The sequence below is a fragment of the Acartia tonsa genome, chromosome 3 (genome assembly GCF_053477335.1).
Source record: "Acartia tonsa isolate MP-2025a chromosome 3, ASM5347733v1, whole genome shotgun sequence".
Lineage (NCBI taxonomy): Eukaryota > Metazoa > Arthropoda > Copepoda > Calanoida > Acartiidae > Acartia > Acartia tonsa.
The window spans coordinates 30302247-30314002 of record NC_137262.1 but is presented as its reverse complement, the minus strand read 5'-3'; the positions used below and the strand labels follow the sequence as shown (position 1 = coordinate 30314002).

At 33.5% G+C, this 11756-nt stretch overlaps 1 protein-coding gene across 1 annotated transcript; it reads right to left on the bottom strand.

Moving 5' to 3' along the window:
- Nucleotides 1-105: 105 nt before the first annotated feature.
- Nucleotides 106-2542, bottom strand: LOC145314832 (uncharacterized). Its single transcript, XM_080154912.1, has 6 exons — nt 2464-2542; nt 2063-2155; nt 1343-1412; nt 730-843; nt 320-386; nt 106-170 (listed from the first exon to the last, which is right to left on the bottom strand). The coding sequence occupies exons 1-6, from the start codon at nt 2517-2519 to the stop codon at nt 106-108; spliced, it is 465 nt and encodes a 154-aa protein (XP_080011038.1). The 5' UTR covers nt 2520-2542.
- Between the last annotated feature and the right edge of the window lie 9214 nt (nt 2543-11756).

Genomic DNA, 11756 nt, shown 5'->3' with positions numbered 1-11756 from the left:
ATTTGATGGGTTGATTTTTCCTTCCTCAGAGATTACTAAAAACCTGTAATAAGATTCCCTAAAATACATTAGAATGTATATAGTTTATGAATATTTGCCTCTTTACTAAATGAAAAGATTTCCTGTTTTATATTCTGACTCTATTTCAATTAGGTCCTGTTTCAAAATCTCTGAAATTAAAAAAAATATCCTTTTTCATAAAGTAGTAGGGTTTAATTGTTTAAAGATTAAGATCTCAATAACTATTTAATAACCGAATAACCGATTAGGTACTCTATATTAAGTAATGATGTACTTTAAATTATAGGTAAATGCATACCTTTGTTAAAGAATAAAAAGTTGGTTATGTATGACAACACATTAGCTGAGATATTTAACTTCATAGCCTAAAAATAATCTCTTTCAAACATAACATTTTTATTTTTAAAAAATTTAAGAATTATAAATGACTATCTATTCAATACATTATGAAGACAATATTTTTTTAAAAAATAGAATTTTGGTGGTGAGAATACCAAATATCGGAATCTACTATCATACTAAGAAGATAAGAAGAGCAATTTTCATTTTTTGTTTTTTGTGGGGGGGGGGGAGGGGGTTAAAGAACCCTTTAACCCACCCTTGGACGTCCTTGTTTCAGGTATAGTTAATTTTTACATTTTGATGACAGTGATTTGTCCGAAAAGACATACTCTAGATATAGAATAGCTACACTACTTAAAATCAAACCTTTGGTGGACTGAAAGGATTTGGATCACAAACCACAAAGTCAGGGAAATATTCTCCAGCATTCTCTAGATCTATCTTATACTCGGTAGACGTTTGAGGATTTTCTATAAATCCCTTAATTATAAACAGAAAATAAGCATAAAGCAAATAATAATGCAATGTGTATTATTAAATTTTAATATTATTCAATTATCAATACCTAACTTTGAAAATAGTTAGTTGCCAATCAAAATGAAAAATAATTTTCAAGCATTTATTTTATTAAACAAGGATGACAATAAAAGCACATTAGACAGAAAGACAAACAAACAAGATTTAGAACTTGATATACAAGATATAAATAAACACATGTAGACAAAATTTTATATAAATTTGTTGCATAATTGCCTGAATCCAGGATTAAAGAATTGCTTCGCTTGTTGTAACAAACCTCTACAGGAATCACCATGTCAAAAGTGAAATAAATAAGATAATTCTAACATGTCTAAATTGGCAATAAGAGCTATCCGTTATGTATGAACAGACAGACAGTCCTAATCTAGTTAAAGAAAAGCTTCACATTAAAAAAACAAAAACAATAATGTTTTCTTAATCAAGATTATGTAGTCCTTACTATTGCCATATAGTATGATGCAGTGCAACCAATACACATGAAACAAATAGCAAAGAGAGCAAAAACAATCCTGAAAGAAATAAGGGGTATAATCCCTTTCGTGAAAACGTCTCTTAAGGGGCGTTTCGTTGTATTTTCACAGTAGCTTTTGATAGGTTATTTCAGGTTAGTTTGGGTGATTGCCACGCAGGAATAGGCAATTTTCAAATAGGAGAAATTTAAAAAAAGGGCCAATATTAATAAATAAATTTTATTTAGCAAAACTTCGGATCTAGTCCAGTTCACGGTAAAATCAACATGGTAACGATTTTCTCCAAAAAATATATGTACTTTAATGACTGCTAGCGGCCAAAAGGCTGAACGTATATATCTTTCATAAAAATATTACATAATTTTATTTTTAAACATTTTTACCGACAAAAAGAGGCCTACAAATAATCTAAAATAGCCATTGTTCAAAAGTTTTCTCGACGCGCACATAAATGCACGAAAAAGACTTTTTTAGGCGTGTTTTCTTGATGACACAATAGATCTTGACTATTTCATTTGCCTTCCTATTCCGCTTATAACAATGTGCTGGTATAACATGTATGTTCAGCAGTTTGGCAGCTGACAGTCTTTAAAGTTAATAGATTTTTGGTAATAACCATTACCAAGAACATTTTAGCATGAACTGCACTAGATCCAAAAAGTTCTTTATAAGTAAGCCATGATGCTTACCTAAATGCTCTAGTATAAGGACACTTATCATCTCCTCTAAGACTCCAGCTATATCCATGGGCAGTTGTACATTCAGCAAATGATATGTATATACTTAATATTATTTGATATTATTTTGTCTTAAGATTTAAATAGTATAAAGATGATCAAAATTAAAGTAATATAAGTAAACTACAAAATTATTTTATTGCTTTGACGTTTATAGGAAAAATGATTTCAAGCAAGCTTACTTTTTGTGGGAGTATTTTTTACCAGGGGTGATTCCCTGAGATATAAAATTGTCAGAGCCATGAAAAGCTTCACTGTAAAAGAGAATCATATCGGTCTAGCGGTTAGCAAGATCATTCGTTACACACAGACAGACATTATTTTTATTTCAACTGGGTATAAATAAAACTTACCCTTTGAAAGCATTCATGATTCCATCCTCTTTCTTTGGTATTGCTATGATAGACATTTTAATAATATTCAATATGTTAGTAATCTATAATAATTTGTTTTGCTTCAAATGCTATTCTTAGTTCAAATTAAGAACATTTTTCTAAAAAAATTTATTTTTACTTTATATTTTAATCTTCTTTAAAATCATTTTTTAAATTAAAAAAAAGGTTGCAAAACTTTTCTTCCCTTGTAGGGGCGAAGCTCCAAAAGGATAGAAGCAAAGAATTTTACAAAATATTGAAAAAAAGGAAAAAATTAAAGTTGAATTTTTTTAAATGTAAAACAGTTTTCATGAAATCTCCTCTGAATCTATAGGTAAAAAGCCCCTAGAAGCTAAGGCGAAGCCACTTAATCTTAATAATATATATCAATTTTTGTTGCATCAAATGCTATTCTTAGATCCAGATAACAACATCTGTATTGATTGGCATGTCGGAAAAACTAAAAAAAGTTATTTTAATTTTTTTTTTAATTTTAATTAAAAGAAGATACTTATCGAGGTGGTACAATTATAACAGTTTAATAGATAATAATTCAGGGAGGGAGGGTACATTCGGCTGTTAATTACACTAGTCCCCAAAGTTTTATAATAACGTTTTCTTCGTTGGCTTAACAACTTTGATTTGTTGGTTTATTAAGTTGAGTGTTTAAACGTTTCAAATAGCCTAAAACCACTCAAATCATTTACAAATTTACAAAAAACCTATTCGACCCAGTATTTTACGAGAGCATAACCTTCAAACAAACAAAAAACTCAATATTTATAGGATAGCAATTAAATTACGGAATAACAAACCGATGCTCTAGCAGGGTTCGGAAGCCGCGCTATCAGCCGCGCGGCTGCGGCTGCGGCTGAATCCTAATTTGCGGCTGCGGCTGCGGCTGCTTAAAGTTATGGAAGTGGCTGAGGCTGAGAGTGGCTGAGGCTTAGTGCGGCTGAGAGTGGCTGCGGCTGAATGCGGCTGAGGCTTAATAAGAATTGGGGTGGCTGAGGCTTACAGTGGCTGAATTGGAATTTTGTGGCTGAGGCTTCGAGCGGCTGAGGCTTACAGTGGCTGAGGGTGGCTGAGGCTTACAGTGGCTGAAGGATTTGTGGCTGAGGCTGCGGCTTACTGAAAGCCGCGCGGCTCATAGCGGCTGCGGCTTACAGTGGCTGATTGGAAAATTAAGCCGCGCGGCTGAGTGAGGCTGAGGCTGAGAGTGGCTGATAACATAATTAAGCCTCGCGGCTGATTCTGAGGCTGCGGCTTACTGAAAGCCGTGCGGCTGAGGCTGTGGCTGAATTAAATTCAGCCGCGCAGCTGAATGCGGCTGCGGCTGAATACAATATTAAGCCTTGCGGCTGATCTTATGGCTGATTATAAAATAAGCTTTGCAGCTGAGGCTTCGGCTAAATTGGATTTTTTAAATGCATTCTAGGACATTTTTTGGAGAGTTGAGGGTGGTTAGGGGTTGTGAGAATAAGAGTGGAGGGAAGAGGGGGGAGGACAGCAGGATTTTTTCAAATGTTTGATTCAGAATTAGTACCCAAATTTTATACTGGTACCCAAAGTTTTATACTGGTACCCAAAGTTTATTCTGGTACCCAAAGTTTTATTCTAGTACCCAAAGTTTTATACTGGTACCCAAAATTATATACTAGTACTCAAATTTTATTCTGGTACCCAAAGTTTTATTCTAGTACCCAAAGTTTTATACTGGTACTCAAAGTTTTATACTGGTACCCAAAGTTTTAGTCTGGTACCCAAAGTTTTATAATGGTACCCAACGTTTTAGACTAGAACCCAAAGTTTTATACTGGTACCCAAATTTTACTGGTAACCAAAGTTTTATACTGGTACACAAAGTTTTATACTGGTACCCAAAGTTTTATACTGGTACCCAAAATTTTATACTGGTACCCAAAGTTTTATTCTGGTACCCAAAGTTTTATACTGGTACCCAAAGTTTTATACTCGTACCCAAAATTTTATACTGGTACCAAAAGTTTTATACTGGTACCAAAAGTTTTATACTAGTACCCAAAATTATATACTAGTACTCAAATTTTATTCTGGTATCCAAAGTTTTATTCTAGTACCCAAAGTTTTATACTAGTACTAAAAGTTTTATACTGGTACCCAAAGTTTTTATACAGGTACCCAAAGTTTTAGACTAGTACTCAAATTTTATTCTGGTACCCAAAGTTTTATACTTGTACCAAAAGTTTTATACTAGAACCCAAAGTTTTATACTGGTACCCAAAGTTTTATACTGGTACCCAAAGTTTTAAACTGGTACCCAAAGTTTTATACTGGTACTAAAAATTTATACTGGTACCCAAAGTTTTTTACTGGTACCCAAAGTTTTATACTAGAACCCAAAGTTTTATACTGGTACCCAAAGTTTTATACTGGTACCCAAAGTTTTAAACTGGTACCAAAAGTTTTATACTGGTACTAAAAATTTATACTGGTACCCAAAGTTTTATACAGGTACCCAAATTTTATACTGGTACCCAAATTTTATACTGGTACCCAAAGTTTTATACTGGTACCCAAAGTTTTATACAGTTACCCAAATTTTATACTGGTACCCAAATTTTATACTGGTACCCAAAGTTTTATACTGGTACCCAAAGTTTTATACTGGTACCCAAAGTTTTATACTGGTACCCAAAATTTTATACTAATACCTAAAATTTTGTTTTAATATTGGTACCCAAAGTTTTATACTGGTACCTTAAGTTTTATACGAGTACCCAAAGTTTTATACTGGTACCCAAATTTTATATTGGTACCCAAAGTTTTATACTGGTACCCAAAGTTTTATACTGGTACCCAAAATTTTATACTAATAGCCAAAAATTTATTCTGGTACCCAAAGTTTTATACTGGTACCCAAAGTTTTATACTAATAGACAAAAATTTATTCTGATACCCAAAGTTTTATACTGGTACCCAAAGTTTTATACAAGTTTTTTAGCAGTAGGAATTTATTTCAACATCTTTAGTTATGATGCAGTACAAAGCCTATCAACTCCCAGACGACGAGCCGATGCGCTACATGTTGAGCCACGGTCGAGGGTTTCTATGACATTAACTCAAGGTCCAACAACCCTGAATAACTAAGGGGAATTATATCTTTCCTTTGCGCCTGTTCATGTTGCACACCTAGCACCTAGGAACCATTTAATGTCTTCAGTTATAACGCAGTGTCTGTGCGAGATTCGAACCTATTACATCCCTGATGACAAGCAGATGCGCTACTTGTTGAACCTTGGGGAACCAATTCTTTCCTTTTCTGTATTAGTTTAAGTGACATCTATCCAGCAACCAACTTTTTTTTATTGAACTACCTGCCTGAAAGTTTTATGGTAATGAGTTACGCCTGTTTATGAGCCAAGGAAATCCTCCTACTCCAACTTTACATGTTGCACACCTGCCATAGCAGCAGTAGGAACCATTTAATGTCTTCAGTTATAACGCAGTGTCTGGCCGAGATTCGAACCTATTACCTCCCTGATGACAAGCAGATGCACTTCTTGTTGAACCTTGGATAATTAAGGGGAACCAATTCTTTCCAATTTAAGTGACATCTATCCAGCAACCAACTACCTGCCAGAAAGTCCTATGGTAATGAGTTACGCCTGTTTACGAGCCAAGGAAATCCTCATACTCTAACTTTACATGTTGCATACCTGGAATAGCTGCAGTAGGAACCATTTAACGTCTTCAGTTTTCACACAGTGTCTGGCCAAGATTCGAACCTATTACCTCCATGATGACAAGCAGATGCGCTACATGTTGAGCCATGGTACGCAGGTTAAATTTGTCTTAAAAATAATCGTCTTTAAAATGCTTATCATATGTACACTTGTCATAAAAACTTACCTCTTATGAAAAATGTTTTTTTTACAAAAGTGCTTTTTATTACAATTATTCATGGGTATAATTTTTATGACTAACTTTTTATGTCACATAATCTTAATGACAATGTAATTATGAAGTTATTACAAAAAATACTAAACAATAGGTACTGGAAAAAGAAGAACTGAATTAAAATATTTTTTAGGGGGTAGGGTGATTTTTATTGGGTGGGGAGGGCCGGGGCGAGTAAATCCCATTTTTAATTTTGGGGTGATGTTTAATTTTTTTTCTAAGGCAATTTTTTTCTGGTAGTGTGATGGTACCCTCCCCCAAAATAGTTTTAAACCTTCCCAGTACCTATAAGAAACTACCCTGAATAGGAGCACCATATCGGTTTAGTAGTTAGCGAGATCCTGTAGTACAAACATATAGACAGACAAACAAACAGACATCATAATACTTAATGATCTAAAAATAAGACAAATTTTCATTTTGAAATATTGGAGCTCTGATAGCTTTTTGGTACGGTAACAGCTTTGAACCATCTATCATCCGGGTTCGAATCCCAGAAGAAAAAAAAATTTGGGGGGATGAAGGGTGACTTTTATCATTTTTTTATGGGAAAATAGGGGGGAGTTTGGTTGAGCACCCACCAGTTTTTTTTGAGGGTCATCTTTTTTTGGGAGGGAAAAGATACATTTCCCCAAAAAAATTATAAACTTTCCCTGGATCAATAAGAAGCTTCACATTACCACTTTATATAATAGAATATGTGGATATATTAAAAAAAAGAAAATTTGTTAATAAAATTATGGACCTCATTTATTGGCCAGTTCATTTATATATCCCATAAGAGGGGAGAGATGGATTAAAGGGGGTGTATGGGGGTTATTGTTATTTTAGCCAGCTGAGATTATTTCTTTATCAGAGTACATGAAAATATGGACAACATCAAAGTAATAATATATCGATTCATGTATTGCTTATAAATTCAGAAATTGTATAACATAATGATAAAGATAAAGAAACATTTTTTTTATAATAATTGCAGTTTCGAAAATAAAATCAATTTTAGTAAGCATCTTTGTAAAATAAACAAAATCGGATGATATATAATAATCATTTAACTATTTCAATCTATCGAGTACATAAAGATTATGTAGATTTTTTTGCATATTATACAGGACAATTTATTGCATTTTACAGACCTTTTTTTAACCAACTTTAAAAAGTAAAATACATCGCTGTTTAAATTTTTTTTGTTAGAAAACATATTAGGATAATTTGTGTTCAAAATAAACACACACACACACCCTCCCCCCTCCCCAAATCTTAATTTAATTATTTTCATTAATTTAAAAATACTATGAAAAATGAAATATGTATAAATCTTTTTTTTTTGCATAACTTTTTCAGTGTCTCTCATCAACCACAAAGTATTAAATACATTTAAAATTGAAGAAATATCTAAGTAGGAGAAGCTTAATTATATAGAACAAGTATTGCGTACCTAAACGGAAAAATAATAGAGAAGCTACTATATAACATAAATTGATTGCCCCCTGTGAGGTTTGAACTCACGGTCCCTAGTTTACAAGACGAGTGCTCTACCATTGAGCTAAATAGGCCACTTGTACAAGAAAAAAAATTTAAGATAATACAAATTCATAGTGAATATTAAGTAAATTCTGAAAAATTTGTATCTTTTAAAAACAATAAAATTAGGCAAACGTACGTCAGTAGGGCAGTTACCATATAAATAGTATTCAATAATATTCATAAGTATCAACGTTCAAAAACGTATTGCTCCTGGTGAAATTCGAACTTATAACCCCGACATAACAGTGTAGAAGAACCGTGCGCTAACTGATTGCGCCACTGGAGCTCTTACATTACAGGTTCAAACTTTTTGTAGTTGTTCGAGATGGTAGTTTCTATGTTGTAATTTTAAAAAAAACTTAAGATAAAATTTTTATAAAAGAATATAAAAAAGTTTAAAAGTATTACATTTTAAAAAATTATTTTTTGGCGATGGAAATGTCTGACCCCCACCCCAAAATTAGCTCAAAACCATCCAATGTCAATATATATATAACTAGCGGCTACGCCCCTAGAGGCCTCTAGGGGGCACTTGAGGAAGAGAGAGAGTCAAATTTAATAACCCAATTTCTTATTTTCAATTTTTAAAGAAAAGTAAAAAAAATTTTTTTTTTGGGGGGGGGAATTTTTTTTTTAGGGGGGGGGGGCCTCCCCCCTCATTTTTAATTTTAGTTTAAAAAATTTTAAAAAAAAATTTCTTTTTTTGAGGGGGGGGGGATTTTTAATTTTTTTGGGGGGTTGGGGGCGTCCCACCGCCAAAAAAATAGTTATAAACCTTTCCAGGACCTATGAGAAGCTACCCTGTTAAGGAGAACCCGATCGGTTCAGCGGTTAGAGAGATCCTTCGGTACAGACACACAGATACACAGACACAAAGACATCCTGTTACTTTAGTAAAAGGATTCCTTAGAAGGACAACATTGTCAGTTCAGTGGTTGCTGAGATCTTAAGCTTCAGACAGACAAAATTAAATGAAAATTAAGCCCCGCGGCTGAATTGACGGCTGAGGCTTGTAATAATTTAGCACCTGCGGCTGCGGCTGGGGCTTATAATATCTCAGCCGCGCGGCTGTGTCAAAGCTGCGGCTGAATTTAAAAAATTAAGCTGCGGCTGAGGCTGCGGCTTACAAATATCAAGCCGCGCGGCTGCGGCTGCGGCATAATCATAACTTTGCAGCTGCGGCTGAGGCTTTCTTGAAGCCGCGCGGCTGAGTGCGGCTGCGGCTTCAAATTATTAACAGCCGCGCGGCTGAGTGTGGCTGAGGCTTCCCCAACTATAAGCCGCGCGGCTGATTGCGGCTGAGGCTTAGAGGGGCGTTGGCTGAATGAGGCTTAGTGCGGCTGAGGCTTAATGTGGCTGAATTGGAGTTTTGTGGCTGAGGCTTACAGTGGCTGAGGCTTACAGTGGCTGAGGCTTACAGTGGCTGAATGCGGCTGAGGCTTACAGTGGCTGAGGCTTACAGTGGCTGAATGCGGCTGAGGCTTACAGTGGCTTATGTTTTCTTTAAGCCGCGCGGCTGCGACTAAGGCTGAGGCTTATTGGGTGGCTGAGGAAGCCGCGCGGCTGATTTTGAGGCTTCTCGTAAGCCGCGCGGCTGATGGTGGCTGAGGCTGAGGCTGCGGCTGCGGCTTCCGAACCCTGGCTCTAGACACCGCTACTAAACTGTAACAAATATAAAGTCTGAAGTTAATTCTTATTATTTCATGTTTCAAGCACGTAACTCATTTCTTGACTAATGTAAGTACTTGCAAAGTAAAAATCAACACAATTATTATATATATTTAATCTATATTAATGTATACCTATATTATTTTAGGTAATTTATAGACGCTTTTGTTTAAACAAAGCAAATCCTATTTATGACCAATTTTCTCACTGGGGTCTGAAATATTTTATTAAAACTAATTATCTTGTAAATTACTTGAAATTGTATTATATAAAGTATTAATGTTTTTTTGTCTGAAGCTTCAGACAGCAAAAACTACTGAACTGTTTGGGTCTCTATTTTGGGTAAGTTTTAAAAGCTATTGATCCATCTCAACCCAAGACTACTTTATCAAACTAACATCTTTGTACAGGCCATATATATATTTCAATAACTAAGGTTATCATTCTCAATCGTCCTGTAAAGGAAAAAAACACAAATCAGTAAATAATACATACAAAAAGTCTATTTTTGAAGAATCTGAATAAGATATTTAACGTTTCTTTTTTTCCTTTTTGATTTGAAGAATTGTAGAGATGCATCGCATCTTTATAAAAGGTTATGTAATTAGAAATGCCGTTAAAATTAAATTTTCATAATTCATATTAATAAAAACATATTCATATTTTGGGTGAGCTTCACATAGGTCCTGGGATCATTTGATTTTTAGAATTAAGCCTTGGGATGGTTTAGGCTTTTTCCTTCTTACCACTTCAAATACAGATAATCTAGACCCTTTTGGCGCAACCGCTAGTTAGCTTATAATGTTACAAACGAATGTCAAAGTCTATAATTCTAATATGCCTGAACCGATTATGTTCCGGTGTTTTATTAATTTCTATTTGATTTGGTGACAATTTGATTATTATTAATAATTTTATTTCTATATAATTATGGATTCTGCAAATATCGGTTGTAGATAAGTCATTGGTACAATGTTTGCCAAGTAGTTTTTCATAAGTACAACACTAAGGAAAGGAACTATTTTGCTTAATATTTACTACACTAGCGGCTACTACATCCATAAATGCTTCCAGTGGTAATAGAGCGATAGGGTGAATCTCCTCTTTCATTTATCGACATCTTTTGCTACATCACCACACAGAGAGACAGCCTATTACTTAAGCAACATGGCTTTAAACTTACTGTAAGTTTCAAGTTAAAAAACTAGGCAGATATTATTGAAATTATACTTTCATACGACGGTTGTTAAGAGGCAGCGGCTTGCTAAAAAAAAGGGTAGCTCAAGCTGTGACAAGATATTTTGAATTTTAGCTATTGATACCAGTATTAATAGAAGTAAGAGAAAACTACTTTCTCTCCAAAACTAAGGATATTTATACGAATTATCATTTTTATATCCATGTTTCACTGAAATCCACTCAAAAAGTTTTGTTTTTACTGGATATTTTTCCTTTAATGATACTCAAAAGGTTATTTGCAATTAATTCATTATTTTTAGCTATCTTTATACATTTAGGAAGATAGTTAAATATGTTTTTTTTATTTTTTTGGATTTGAAAATTATTGAATTAAAAAAAGCTTTTTTTATAGATTTATTATATAACAAACTAAAAAAATAACAATAACATAACAAAGAAATTTCAAGAATTAAATAATATGAATTCATCTTTGAATTTTGAAAAAAGTTTTTTATGTGTTTAAAATTTTTGTGTTTTAGCAATAACATATATGAGATTCTATAGATATTTTTACAATATGATTTATTTTGATTATTTAGACAATTTTTTTGTATCACTCATTATCACCATACCCTGTGATATACTTTGGAAGATTTTTTATTACCGGGTTTTTGAATAAAAAACAACTTAACAAGCACTGGATTTTTGTAAATTAATTAAATATTGCTATAATTAAGCCTTAGAAATTTTGATTCAATTAAATTAGTTTTTGATACTTTTACATCAATGCTTTAGAACGTATTTTGATTTCTGACTTTTTGACCTTGACAAAGCCTTCAATAGACGAATGTTTATGAAATACAAATGGATATAGAATACGTGGATATTAAGAAAGATTTTCGCGTACACTGTTAAAATGTTTGTTTCAGCTGGCTAATATAGCAATACCTTTACCCCCC